Below are 15,516 nucleotides of genomic sequence, written 5' to 3'. Positions count from 1 at the left end.
CTCCAAAGCTGTCTTCAGCTTTGTTCGTCTTTGTTCTTCGTTCATCTCTGGTGCCTTGAGGAGAAAATGGCATGCTCTCCTACAAGCATCAGTGGGCAGGATCCTTCCTTAAATTCCCAGGGCAGCTGCTAGTCACTTGAAAAAAACCTTCCCATATAAATTGTTTGTGGATGGACAACAAGAATTTTGGATGAATACACGGGTGACCAACATATTGAAAAAGCAGATTTCCATTTGTTCTTGAACAGAAAATGTTCCTGTTTTTTGTGTAAACATTATTCATGCTTTACCATTCTAAAAACTGCAGAGCAAAGTCTTGGTTACAACCGAAGTACGTTCTCAAATCCAGCCTGTGCTAGGCTGCATGCAGACTGCAAAAGCATTAAATTTATTAAAGGTGATATCAGTGAGTCATGCATGTAACTCAGAGGGGAGAACATGATCTGATATCACAGAATGTTGGTAAACAGCCTTAATTGTAAGAAATTCTATTTTGAGACAAAGTTACACCACCATTACCAGTTCTACGTTATCGATGTCAATGAAGAGGAAAATTGGGAAAGAGAGGAACTGAAATTCTGCAAAATCTTTTGTGACACTCATGGAATTGTTATAATTATTTTTTCAAATAACCAGATTTAATACTTCTGCATGTTATAAGCTAACTTTCTAATCAAAATGAAAGATATTGCTTGGCCCATGTTTGAATTTAAATTAGAAAGAAAAAAAAATATTTCTGTTACAAGATAAACCCATTAGTTTCTGTTCTTCTTCCTACCTCTGTTCTCTAATGCAATGCAGACAATTAACATGCAAAATATTTCTCTTAATTCTCTCCTCTCTCCCCCAAAAAAGTCAATCTAAATGTTGCATAGTTCAGTATTCAAAGGTCAGAACATCTATCCATATACATATGGGTCAGAATTTAGTCTTAGTCAAAAAATTACACACTGCATATATTTCACTGCATATATTTCTCATTTTTGAAGTCTGTTCCAGAAATACATCATCTTCTCCTCCATATTTAAATTACCATCGTTGACATACATTGCAAAACATACAGTCAAAAAGACATATTCACAAATATTAAAGACTGAGGATAATATTTTCCACACAGGCACATGAATTCAAATCCCACTGAAGTCAGCAGCAATACATCTGCACATTGTGGAATATAAATGTGCCATTCATCAACAATCATTCTACTATATTTTAGTCATCACTGTGATTCACCCAGTCCTGGAACAGATCTGATGAACTATGCTCTGAAGGGGCCTGTCTCCTCCATAGAGCATGGAAGGAGCCCACACGATGTCAGGCTAGTTGCTTCATTCCAGCCAAAGCCCTCAGCCTCTCCTGCACCTGCTGCCACCTCCACCACCCAGGCAGCATCTTAAACTAAGGAGAAAGCTTGATGACTACCACGGAGATGAAAGAGACACAAGAAGGATTTCCACATTCCAACCCCAAATCCCATGTCTAAATCAAAACCAAATGAAGATGTCAGAGATGCTGACATTTTCACTAAATGTAGAATTTGAAAACAAACCATGGATGGGTGTGAAATTTCAATCAATTCTTGTATGCTTGATCCACAATACACAATACCTAGCACCTTACCTTACAGTTCAAGACTCATTAAATCTGCTTCCAAGAGAGGTAAAACTCAGGAACAAGAACCTATTGGAATTTGCTCGCACATTATTAGTACCAGGAGTGCTCCCAAGGTCCTGCACCTTCACATATGCATGTATGCTGCCTTTGGGGAGATACCTGGACATGCAGCAGCCCTCTCACACCCTCCTCAAGTTTTTCCAGTGACACTGTATTTCCCCTCTGTGAGTCCTCCTATTCCCCCTCCTCTTCACTATGTACCTCTGTGCCGTTTCTGGCCCTCTGGATAGATCAAGACTTGCTGGTAGGAAGAACCAAGGCACAGGCAGAGTCAGAAGAGGCACACATGCACAGCAGTGATGCTAACCCTGTACTGGCGATTTCCTCATTGATTCCTGCAGACAGGTCAGAAATCCTGCACAGGCTGAAGGTGGTCAATCCACAAGGGATATTCTTTCCCTCTAAGTTGTTATCAAATGCTCTCACTGACAGCTATAGAGATTTCTGTTGTTTTTCTGATTTGATATAAAATCAATAACATAGAAACCTTGGGTCATTAAAGATCCTCGGGCAGTTTTGTAAGACTAGAGCCATTAGCCTTGCTGTCTCTGCAATGTTTGCATAGATTCTTTTTTTACATTTCCCTTCATCGCGTACATTGTTTTCAAATGCTGTTGCTGATTTTAGGCTGGAAGCGCCTGTGGGGAAAGAAATCCCAGTATATATTTTATATATCAACTTGTTAAGTAAGATCATTATTACTTTATCATACAAAGCAGGGCTGAAATTTCACAATCGCATCAGTTGCTGTTTACCTACCAATGCGCCCACAACATATGCTGCTGATTAAATAGCTTTCTGACCTAACCCTCTAAAATTTTTTTCTGAAGAAAAGCGGAGAACATTCACTTGTACTGCTTCGTACGGCAAAGAGTGTTCACTCTGCAAACCTTCTGGAAATACTGTTATTGCTGACTTTTTTCTTAGAAGTGCTCTCCAAAATGTTTTAAATACTATAGACCTTTTCTTTAGATACTCACATTCCTCTCCCAGTCTAGTTTTTGCTTGTTTTGCTTGTTGCTTAGATGCCAGTTCAAGATACTTGCTGTTCTTCCTCTGCAGTATCTGCCGTGTTGCCATAACTCCTTCATCTTTCCTGGACAGCCAGAAGTTGTTACAGACTCTCACAGCTTCATTGGCCTCACTGGGGCTCAGGACAGCAGCACAGACTGTGGCTCACACTTCCCAGTGGCTCTGATGCTGTGTGGTTTTAGTTTTTGAGATCCTGAAGTGAGAACACTGAAGGCAGGCCATACAAAATACCTAGTAGCCTTAGAAGATTTCATCCCATCCCCACTGCCTAAAGGTGGAGTTATCTTAACTAACTTTTGCTAGTGTTACCAGACTTAGATCCAATTTATGGATTTTCATTGTGTTTTTAATGTGGATTTCTCCACATAGAGACAGAAATGAAAATGAAATAGTGCATTGTAAGATTCTAAGATTCACTTGAGAAAGCTAAGAAAACAGCAGTCTTCCTAAACTGTCTTAAGAAATTAATGGGAAACTTGTTTTTAGAGGCAGAGGAAAAGAAGAGCTACAGAGGAAGAGTAATTGCTGCCATCCAGCTGCCTGCTCTTTGCATCTGATCTGTCAGATAATTTAGTCAGAGCAGGACTTAAATGTCTCAGTGGAAATTTTAAAAGTTTTACTGCAAATATCCTCAAGTATCCTGCTGCACAGGAGCTGATTTAATTTCACCTCCCTGGTCTGTGTTATGCCTACATTGAGCCTGAACCCTCCTAGCAGCCGTCCTAGCCTATGTGCTCCTGCCAGGACAAACCCACAGCCAAGTGCAAAGAGGAAAACAAAAGCAAGGAAGTGGAGATCCATGAGATCCACTGCTGCCGAGAAACCCATGAACATGCATATCCATTCTTCATGTCAGAGCTATGAGAGGCTCAGGAATTCTCAGAGCACTGGATTTCCCTTTAAATAAGTGCAACTAACACACTATATATTTATATCAACTTCTAACAAGATTACTCTCCCTCTTGTGCACGTGATAAAAATTCCACAAGCTTTAAATGATCAATTCAAAATCTTTTTCTACTTCATATATTTGGATCGTATTAGGTTTATTGCAATTAAATATAAATTAATGAATCTAGCGTGACAAAAAAGAATAGAAATATATCTTCAACTCATGTGTAATGCAACCAGCCCCACAAGTGCAGATAATCGATGAGAAAATTAAGGCACTTGTGATATTTCATTAATAAATTTAAGAAAACACTTTCTGATTGAAGGTAATTTTAAATTAGCTTAAGGAAATTATGCATAAAAACAAAGATTAGCAGAGCAGAACTAAACTAATATAGAAAATCAATTATTGCATTGCAAAATGGAAGGGAAAATTGTTTTTTAGGCTTTGAACATGAAGAACAGCTGGTTAGGAGTGATTTTCAAAGAGGTTCACTGCATTTTCTGAAAGGATTATCAAAATGAAAAGATCAGTACAATGGTTCTGATCCTATGTAAATCACTAAACACAATTAGAAGCTCACAGAATGTGACTGTAAATCTTGGCACATATGAACAACGAGGTGTTACTGCAAATGGTTAGGGAAAAAAAAATGCAAAAACTACTGTTTAGGTTAACATCTGGATCTCTCCTGGCTCTAGGTCCCTATCTGGCGGGGCTTGTGAGTTAACACAGCCCTTGTCAGAGCTCAGCATTGCTTGTGCTGTTACATGTGGGATGGATGCTAAGCGACCAGATGTATCAGCCACCTGCCCCATCACAAGCTCACGGATGTGCTCCTGCACATGCGTGGGGCTAAGGGGAAGCTGGGAGGGACCCTGAGATGAGCAGAGAAATGATAATTGCAACATTCACTGCAATGAGTCTCAACAGTACAGACTTTCTGAGCCTTGTGATGCCAGTTGCCAAAGCATCCGTCCACAAACTGCACCGCAGTTTGAAGCATTTTACTTACTGCTGCGATATGCAGGGTGCTGTAGAGGTGTTTAATTGACACAGACCGTGATTTAAAACACTGTTGTGCTAAGAACTGCTCTCGGCTGCCAAATGCCCGGTGTCTGGAAGGCTGACAGCTGGACTCTGTGAGACGTGCCTGTTTGCAATGCACTAAAAGAGCTTTACAAGAAGTGCCAAGTATTGGGTTATTACCACTTGGCAGGCCGAAGACATGTACACATCATAGGCCTAACAAAGTTGAGCAGTCGGATATGGCTACCTGTTCTAAAAAAGGAGAGAAAAATCATGTATAGAATACGTGAGATATGTACACCAAAGACAAAATCTTACAGATGAGAAAGAAAACATATATCACTCCTCAAAGATGAGGGAATCTGCCCTTCTGAAAGGCTTCTAAGCAGCCAGTCACAATTCCTAAATCCAGCCAAGACACACAACAGGCAAAATCCAGACTGGGCCAAGAGAAAAATCAGTAACCCAGCAATCATCTGAATTATCAGTGCTGACAGAAGACAGGAGGCACCAGACCAGCACTTTAGCCCACATTATCAGTCTGTTGGGCACATACCTATTTTCTAGTTATGCTGATCAGGATGTGATTAAAAATGAAAAAAAAATTCCAGAGGAGCCAGGATGGCTGTGGCTGCCAGCAGCCTTTTTAATACCTCCTTGCTCTCAGGACAAGTATTGTCCAGCTCTGAGTTAAACGCTGCCTGTTTGCATCGGGTAGGTCCCTACGGGTCATGGCTAAATCCAGGGCCCTCTCTTTTGGAATTAAGAACTCAGCAGGCTCAAAAGCGAAAGTTTGACCTTATTAGTAGTGATTAATCAAAGTCTGATAAGGAATATATGAGATGTCCCATGCAGCCCAGAGATTACCACTTGCTGTGTGCACAAACATCAGCGAACCACAACAAAGCAAGACATAAATCTGTTTGAGCAGGTATTTCTGCAGGTGGCCAGCAGGAGCTGCTGCTGCTCACTTACAACTAAAATAAAATTGTAATGTGAACCTGCTAAAAATGTGGGCTATCCAGCAAAACTCCCACTACCTTCAATGAGAGAAGGACTTAACTCAAACGAGTATGTGATGCCATTTTTAAGAGATGCACTGTTTCATTCAAAATTTGGTAACAAAGCAGCAGCAAAGTTTCATAGAAATTTCCCAGTCTGAATATTCTCTGAAATTGCCGGTACCACATCACCAAACCTTGTGATCTGTATTCCATTTTTCTTGTTTGTTTTTCAATCCAATTTGCATCCACCACCATCTTGTGGTTCATCATCCTTCCTTCTACCTGCATGGGAAGACTTCACATATCGAATAATTAAAAAGAACCTCAGTTCTTTAATCATTTCACTAAGGTAAATACTGACTTCAAAACCAGTACTTATTCCATTTCTAAGGCAAAAACGAGTAACACCACTCACATTCTTCTGAGCTGGCAATGGGCAAGTTCAGGTTGGTTTTGTTTTTAATTAATGATGTGTTAACGTTAACAGCAGTATGACTAAGGACACGACTGAAGGCATGTTTGAGCGACGAGGCAGGCATCACATCTACTTCTCAGTGATTCACAATTACTATTATTATTACTATTTGTCATTTTTACTTCATCACTACAATTCCATACAATTCCACTTTAAAAGAAAGTAGACCATCCACAGCAAAGGCTTAACCCTCCAAATCCACATCCACTACACTGCCATTTTCAAATCAGTTTTTTGGCTTTTGTTTTTTAGCAAAAAGAAATAACATTCAATTGCTGCAGAAAGCAAGCCATCCACACCTCCCACATAACCTGGAGAACGCCCCCAAGACGACAGTTCTTGATGTGCAGTTCCTCTACACTGTTCCACTGACTTGTGGTTTTTGTACCTAATCTCCCATATCTTATTCCTATTTTTTGGTTATTGACAAATGTCTATTTATACATATTATGTTGGTGAGATAATAAATGTGTGCTGTCAGTTGTTCTCATGGTATGAAAAGGTGAAGTTGTGTAGAAACAGATATAGAAAATAAACCCAGACTTTAATTAGTCATCTTCCCTTTATATTCCATAATTTATCTATTTTGCTGAAGATAATATATTTGATTATGTATTTAAATTGTCACTGCTAAACAAACAACAACCATTCCACTGCAAGATTAAAACGTTAATCCATTCCAGAGAAAACTGTATGTAATTTAATTATCGCTAAGCTTTCTGTCCACATTTAATTATCAAAACTTACATTTAAACTTAGCTTATCAAGCCAAATCCTTTAAGCCTCCTGTTGAGAAGACTCCATGTGCGTATCTACACTCACAAGTATGTGTGCACATGTGCACATGTACATATAAGACTATTGTTATGCACTTTCAAATTGTAGCCTTTTGCTAAGCCATTGCCTTGCACAGTTTGATGTAAGAAACCAAGTAGAATTTGATGAATATAGTTTAACTGCCAAAATTTTCTTTTAATCATGTTTGCTGAGTTCGAATGCCTAAACATAGCCTGATGAGGTAGACCCATCATGCCAATTCATTGTTACTTGGGGATATTGACATTTTGTGGGAATTCTTCAAGTAGCCAGTTATTATAACCCACAGCTTCCACAGTGGCAAATGCTGTTGGGAGGGTGTTTGACAAAGAGCACACTTGTTATTAACATTTGCAATGAAAAGTATGCTGTACGTATCCCACACATTTCTTTATCACTACTCCACCTTCACCATGCAAATCCAACAAATGACTTGGATTTAAATGGAAAGCTTCCAGTTTTATAAAATTAGGCCCCACAGGGAGGTAACTCATTTTTTTTCAGTAACTGCATCAGAGTGACCTGCAGATCTACCCTTTTTCTTAAGAATGTGTATGAATAAGGCTACAGAAATATCACTACAGGTCAAGCAAAATGGGTTATACAGTCTTACCACAGGACATTGCTCAGGTAATGCAGCTGACCAAAGGAAGTTTGCTGCTACATTAGTGAACATATGCAGTGAATACACAAGAGCCTAGCAACTAAAACCAACAAATCATGTAAGTCTTCACCAAAAAATGAACGTCTGTAGCTCAGCTTACCTTTGAGAGGTAATTTTCTGGTCTTGTACCAGTTTCAGCATAAGCCTACTGTATTTCTAGCAGCTTCAAAGCACAAAACAATCCGGTAGGAAACCTCACCTGTGGAATAGAGTCTGCTCTGGGGATGTACTGGAAGGAAGCATTTTGAAGACCACCAAAATTTTTTTAAGACCACCTATCCCTGACCAGCTTCATTCACTTTGTGTGGTTAAGCTACAGCAGTACTCACTAGGAACAGACCTCAGCTATCCACAGTGAAATAAAGATTGTTGGTCTGCTCTGCTGGTTTTTAAAAGAAACTTTTACTGAATGTCCTAACCATAAAAGCATGATTCTGGTTTCTTTTTTCTTTATTTCTGATGAGAAATAAAAATTCTGATGAGACAGGAAACATTAGAACACAGTAATATCAAATAAACACATTTCCTTTTGATTCAAAGGAAGTATTTGTTATTCTTCACTCAGACCAAAAAAAAAAACATTAAAAAAAAGCTGAACTCAACATCAAGCATATCTCTAGTTCAAAGTGAAGCATTCTCTTACAGATACTTGTACAAAATAAAGAGGGAACTAAAAGCTGTTTGCCAGGGACTTGGTGATAATGATGATGGTTTTTTTTAACCAAGACTTTGAGGATTAAATTCAGTCACCCAGAATATGAGAAATTCAGGCATGATTTTTTTCCTCTGCCCAGTAGGAACTAGATCCATTAGTCCCAATTCACAGGAAGTGTTCTATCCACCACGCTATAAAAGGAAACAACCTCCTTTTCCCCGTACTAATTCTTCCACCTTTTTGTTGTCAACAAAACCACTGCAAGAGATTTTCAGAGGATGCAGCATCTCAGCAGAGACTAGCAATCTGAAGCACAGCTGCCACGTTGCACATTACTCCCTGAAGAGATTACGTCTAATGAAGAGTCTGGAAGATAATTTTACAGGTCATTTCAAGCAAGATAGTTGAGGATGCAGATAAAAATGATGTTATGCCAACAGCAGAAACTGCTATATTAGAGACAGGAAATAAATTATTAAGTATATTATTTAACAGAGAAGGTGGCTTAAAGCATGTATTGGGTTTGCTAATGCTGAGAAACACTTGATCTAACAGCCACAGAAGCCAAGGAATAATCTGCGACTCAAGGCACATCAGAACCTTTTTCTTTCCCATTTTCATCTGATAATTTGTGTGCCTCATTTACTTTACAACTGACATTTTAATGCATAATTGTCCTTTCTGACACGTATAAGAAAATATATTTCTTTTTCACAATGCAAAATATTTCAAAGTATAAATAAGCAATATAACCAGATGTCTGACTGAATTAGTGCATTCTGACTATCTCCATATGCTGGCAATCTATTCTCCAATAACATGTTTTCAGCAGAGAAGTTTGTACAGGGATTATCACTTTCAAATTCCACTGCAAATCAGTGCTCACGTTTGGGGTTACACCTTAAAATGCACTTCCCATCTTCTTTTAAACTACAAACTAGGGATTCTATGCCAATGAAATATTTGCAAAAGAGGAAGAGTTTATCCATGCTTTTGTATTTCAGCAGGCAATCTTCTGACATACGTGTCAATGGAATTTTTGGTACATTAGGGGCCAGACTTGATAACTAGATGGAAGAAGATTACTAGAAAGAATGTTTACTTACATAACATTTCTAAAACACAGTTATTAAATTCTTAAGAAAGTAACCGAATCTTTTGGAAACCATTTAATAACAAATTCTGCGAATTGTCTGAAGTGTGTTTCCCCTAACAGAGATTCTGAAAAGCAAGATATTTCAGCACAAGTTCCCATTAGAATTTTGTTTTGTACCACACTGCAAATAAAAGTAAGATTGTTTTATACACATACCAAAAAAAGCCTGTGACCCTGTCTGACATGGCTGCTGAGCCCAGGCTGTCTTGTGTGCAAGGAAGGTAGCAGTTACCTCAGAGACAGTAAAGCTGTTCTTCAGAAAGAGTGGTACTGAATTCCTGCTCATTCAGTACGTTGTATTGAAACTCGGATAAAGCCTCAAATATGTAAGTAATTCTGTCAGCTCTCTTACTACTCACAGAGTCAGTTGGCACTGACAGGTCAATATTTCAGATTTTTGTCCAGTCTACAGGTAATTTAGTATTTAAATATTAAATGATTATTTAATTATGTATATACATACATATATGAAAGTATTTTTTCTGTCTCAGCCTAAACGTACCTGAGAACAATACAGTCGGTGCTGTTGAACTCATTGACACAAATCCAAGACAGTGGGTTTGGCAATTATTCCGATTTTAATATAACTGAACTGTTTTACAATTAATGAATCATATGAAAAATCATCTCAAAGAAAAAAAAAAGGCAACTTCAGTGTTTTATTAAATAGATAATCATTTGCTCTTACAAAGGGACTGTGTATGAAGGCTCAGAAGTAACACTACTGAACTAAAGTAGCAGTGGTTGACGGATTAGGGCTTTAGCTGCAAATACAAAAAACGGTTCTCTTAGAAAAGATATTTTAGAATCCAGCCATTACACTGCTTCAAGGCAATCACAAAGAGACACATGAAAAACGTGTTCTAGCAACAACACAGGCAGTGACGTCAGCTCTAAATGACCACTCAAAGAAAACTATTCCTTGGTATCAGCCCGCACGTCAAATGACAGTCTTACCAAGCCACCATTAAGCATGCTACCTCCTCACAATGTTGAAAAGGAGGTACACTGCAGATTTTTTGGACCTCAGCTGTACTCTGCATCCCTGTCCTGCATTAATCACCATCACACAAGATGTTCTTGGGGCATTTTTGCCTGTGCAAATGATGCATGTCATTTTCCAGTTAGTTTGACAAAAATATCCTTAGCGACTGGATGCATCGGGAAATAATATAAGTGAAGCACAAGTAGTTTTAGTAAAAATATTTTTTAAATACCCACTGATGTAATCTGGAGGGTTATTTTATTGTGTTTGCATTGAATCATAGACACAATATTCAGTTTCAAGGGACATACAGCTCTTTCTCAATAGACAGACCCACAGACCCCTCAGTTTAGACTCCTAATCCAATGGCCACCAATGATTCCTCCATGGGCTTTCATGGAAGAATATGGCACCTTACAGCATGACCAGCTCCATAAGCTGCCACATTGCTGGAGAAGAAGCTAAAGAATAAACACGTATGGACAGACTTGATAAGGCATGCACACTGAGCCCAAGTAGATTTCACAGCACACAAACAACTGATTTCACATAATTTAACTGTCTGGGTAATGCAGGCCCTTCATCAACACTATCTTCACGATCTTCAGAGACCTTATGACTCTATGGATACAAGGTAAGATTCACATAATACTCTCCACCGTAACATCATGAAATACTGGTCATCTGAAGATTTCAAAAGAAAGCAGAGAAAAGTGCTCTTAGCACATGCAGATTACAAAGGTTATAAATCATATATACCAAACACCAGCACTCTGATTTTGTTCTTGGCCATATGAAGGTCACTGGTAAAACTATTGACTTCCAGCTCAAGAGACAGCACAAAAGGTATGTAAAACACGATGCACGTGGACTTTAGGCAGTAAAATTCAAAACCTGTACTTAGGACATCACCTCTTCCTGGAGGAGCCTGTGCTCGCTGCATTCATCCCTGCCAGCTTAGTTAGAGTTTGTAAGTGGTTCTGTGCAGGCAATGTCTACAAGGTGCCCATAAAGTGGCTCCTTATAAGAAGATGAGAAGCCCCAAACGAACTTTCCCATGCCTAATGTGCATCTAAAAAACAAGCACAGCAACAGCAAAGTCCCCTAGAGCACCTTTTTTAGTAGCAACTATATAAAAACCGAGAATGGGCACATTCCTCAGGTTCACATCCGCCACTCAGATCAGTAGCCTCTGTCTGTTCTCAAAGACTGTTGGAAAAAAATTCCACAGGGAGAGGCTTCTGTACAGCAGAATCAGCCATCTAAGACCTTGATGTGACACAACTTGAGATAAAATCCTGAGTTTAGTGCTGCCCAAGCTCTACAAAGCAACCTAATTAGGATGTAGGCTTTCCTCAAAGCCATTCTGAGATGATGAGAAACGATCTCCATACTTGTGTGCTGGACCAAGAGCTGCTAACACACTGCTGAAGGGAAAACATTAGCATCCCACAGCTCTTGAAGATCTTGTTTTCAGCTAGTATTTAAACCACTGAAGCAAGATATATCCTCTTGCAGCTGGACAACCATTCTCAATGAGTCCACAGCAAAAGAATGCAACAATTGGCATATCAGTTCAGAGCTGAAGTCCACCTAGCCAGAAGCAGTCCCTGCACTACTCATCATTAGATTTTTCTCAGGAAATCATTCACTAGAGAGATACATTCATAGATATTGACACGGGGTTTAAGTCCAGTGTACAATAATATATGCTCCTATAGCTATATGATCATACTGAACTAGTAAGTACTCTACAGTAAAAAACACTTAGGAAGAGCAATACAGTTGTGATTTCTGAAAACTCTGCTCTTAAGTGAGGGTATAAATAATCAAACACTGTGAGTATTACCATTTTCCTTGCAATTATTCCTTTTCTACATCCAGGTAGATGACAAATGGCTGGTAAGTTCCTCCTAGATAAAACTGAAAAAAACTAGAAGAGGTACACAACTGGAGTTCATCATGGAGTTAAGCAGTAAATCCAATTTGTGTAAAAGAAAGTACAGAGCTTCCAGTAATCACCCGGGATTTTCAGACTCATCTCACATTGCTTAATACCCATTTTCCTCCTCTGTGGGACAGCTTCTGTACAGAAGCACTAACAAGTGATAATTATGGGACTCATGCTGACAGTACAGAACCAGGGAGAAAGTGTAAACAGTGAGCGTTAATTGACCTGGTTTTTAAAAACTGCGGCTCCCGGAACCTTTGTCGTTTATGTTTCATTTAGTTTTCATGGCACATGTCCTTCCACCCTACTTTAAATGACAAGAGCTACTCAGCAAAACTTGGAAAATCAAATTACAGCGGGCTACGCGCCTCTGACAGAACGCAGCAAGGGAAGGACCGCGGTTGTACGAACACGACCGCGATGTGCGCTCACTCTGCGAGTGATTATTTCCGTAACTACGTTGAACCCACCAGACACAGCGTTAATTTTAACGAGGAGCGACGCGGGCTCGGCAGCAAACGGCAGCCCTCCTCATCGCCATCCTCCTCCTCCTCCTACTCCTCCTCAGGGCGCTGGGGTCCCTCTCCCAGCAGAGCAGGCACCGGGGGGGGGGGGCTGCGGCCGGTCGGAGGGGCGCTCGCCGCGGCTGTTTCTTCGCCTTTTAAAAGCAAAAAAGCTGCCCTGCAGGGGGAGAGGAAGGAAAGCGGCCCCGGCCCGCCCGCCGCAGCCCGCCCCGGCACTCACAGCGGGTAGAAGGCGTAGGGCGGCAGGGCGCTGTCGTCGCCCGGCTCCGCGTCCAGCAGCAGGTAGTCCTGGCTGTCGTTCCGCCGGGCGCCGGTCCCCGGCGAGCCGCCTTTCCTCGGGGCGTAAGGCTGAGCCTGGCTCATGGCGTCCCGCGGCGAGAAGGGGTCGTCGTCGTCGCCGAGCCCGCCCGGGGCAGCCGGATCCCTCAGGGCGCCGCCGGAGCAGCGCGGAGAGCCCGCTCGGCGCCGCCCTTCCCGCCCCGCCACACCGCGGCGGCCGCCTCACGGCGTGGCGGGCCCCCGGCGGGAGGGAAGGAGGGAGGGAAGGAGGGATGGAGGGAGGGAAGGAGCCGGTTGGGAGGCGAGAGGCAGCAAAGTTGGAGCGCGGCAGGGGCGGGAGGTGGGAGGGCGGCGGGAGCCGCTCGCCTCTCCTCAGGGGCCGCGGCGTCTCCCGGCGCCGCCGCCAACCCGCCCCCGGCTCCCCTCACACCCCCGGCTCCCCTCACACCCCCGGCTCCCCTCGGACCCCCAGCTCTCCTCACACCCCTGACCCCCCGAGGGGGCTGCCCGGCCTGTGTCCTTTGGCTTTCAGGGCTTGGCCTTCTGAAGAGATCACTCCGAAATACCCTCCCCACCCCCCTCCAAAAAAAAGGGTTTGTACTCTAAGGAAAACCCCCGGAGGAGAGATGCTCACCTTCAGCCGCTTTTTACACACGACGTGGCCCGCGGGGATCTGAGCAAAATCGCACTGACAGCTGTTCCCCTGGAAAGCTGGCGGGACTGCAAACACACAGGGACTCGTTAGCTCCGGTTTTCACGGATCTGGAACTTCTTGTTTTTTTTTTTTAGGTTAGAAATACAGTGTTTGTGGTGCTTGTGTCCCATTATAAACGCCTCACCTGTTTCAAACAGAACCTGTTTTTGTCACCTCCGATAACTTCAGATAACAGCAGGGGCAAAATATTGCCATTCTTAGCCAAATTATAATACATGTTCTGGTTACAACAGTTTAGCAAAACTCATTCCACTTGTATGTATCCTGTTTCAGTTGTAACATTGTCTTTTGGTGGTGGTGTTATTTTACTAATACAAATCGTAATAACTTAAACACACAAAGTTTTGGTGGCGTTATTTTACTAATACAAATCACAATAGCTTAAATATACTAAACACAAAATTTTCTGAAAAAAATGTATTGAAGAAATAGCATCTGATCTTTAGTCACCTTTCACATTATGTAACATTATAATAGGCTTACTATTTCACACAGTAATGTTTATAACTAAATGTTGTAGAGGTACAGGTAGAATGAATGTATTTGAATAAAATCTCTCACTCATCCCTAACCATGCTCTCATCTCAAAACCATTGATGGTATTTGTATAGTATACGTCCCTGTACTCCTCAGGCACACACACCTTCACCAGCTGGTGGTCGTCTGAGCACTAGCCAGGCAACTAACCCAGCACGATCCTGTACAAGATATATGTGCTGGCTGACACAGCCCATGCTGCCTGCTGCTCTTTGCTGTGTCTTAGTTTTGATGATTGCCTGAGCCACTGACTCATCTCATCTACTGAAGTGCAAGAGGAGGAGACGCACAGGGAGATCCAGAGCTCACTGAAGTTACAATATTATGTCCGTGCTCATGACCAGGCTCTGAAGTACCCACAGTTAAAGACAATTCCACAGTCGATCCAAGTTTCTGAAGTTTCTTTTGTCCTCATAGCTACTGCTCTTAAAATTAAACTCTAATGGGTTCTACAAGTCTTCCTTTCTTTGATAAACTTTTTTTTTTTTTTTCTGGTTAAGAATATTTTAAGTAGGAGGTTTAGTAGCAGTGCTATAATGTGTATTTTATAGTTCTCATACTGATTCTTATTTCATATGACTATAAAAAGAGATATAGAGCTATAGGCAGGCTCTGCATTTGAGAAATGTGCTGTTTATAATATTTCACATCTTTACTGTATGAAAATTGTTGACCAGTAACTGAGTACTTTGTGATGGGAGAATTCTAATGTGTTCCACTGCTCCTGTTCATGGAAGTTTCGTTTCCCCTCTCCTGCTCTGTCATAAAATGTTTCTCCTTTGTCTTTTTTGTAAATTCCCAAAATACTGATACAGGTATGTTTTATTTCAACTGGTCTGCTTGATACTAGATTGGTGTCTCAAACCAGGTCTAGGTTCTAGGTCTTTTTTATCACTGTTCTTCCTTGCACAACATCTCATATGTTTACTTCTTCTCCAAAATGTATACAATCCTATTTTTCCGGTAGGTTATCAGAAGCTTTGATTTCAGAGTCTGCTTATCCCTTTCTCTGTTTTCTTCTGCTGCTTCCTTCAAAGTTGTGCTTACTGATGATTGCCTCTAGGATTAATGCCCATTTTCACCATGATAGTTTTACATCTCTCTCAGCTTCCAGCTCACATTTCTCAT

General features: G+C 41.1%; 1 protein-coding gene across 4 annotated transcripts in view; it reads right to left on the bottom strand.

Moving 5' to 3' along the window:
* The window catches only part of TRPC6 (transient receptor potential cation channel subfamily C member 6), a 101,293-nt gene extending 87,503 nt beyond the window's left edge, over positions 1-13,790 (bottom strand). For 2 of the 4 annotated variants that reach the window (XM_048078213.2, XM_048078214.2), the window contains exon 1: positions 13,078-13,553. In XM_048078213.2, coding sequence (XP_047934170.1) covers positions 13,078-13,220 — 143 coding nt within the window. In that variant the 5' untranslated portion in view covers positions 13,221-13,553. Of the gene's footprint in view, positions 1-12,803; positions 12,992-13,077; positions 13,554-13,770 lie in introns of those variants that run through there. The other 2 variants (XM_048078216.2, XM_066989849.1) reach the window with 2 other exon arrangements.
* Positions 13,791-15,516: the final 1,726 nt, after the last annotated feature.

The sequence above is a fragment of the Anser cygnoides genome, chromosome 1, assembly GCF_040182565.1.
Source record: "Anser cygnoides isolate HZ-2024a breed goose chromosome 1, Taihu_goose_T2T_genome, whole genome shotgun sequence".
Classification (NCBI taxonomy): Eukaryota; Metazoa; Chordata; class Aves; order Anseriformes; family Anatidae; genus Anser; species Anser cygnoides.
Note: the sequence above shows the minus strand (reverse complement) of the source record. Positions and strands in the feature narration are given on the sequence as shown.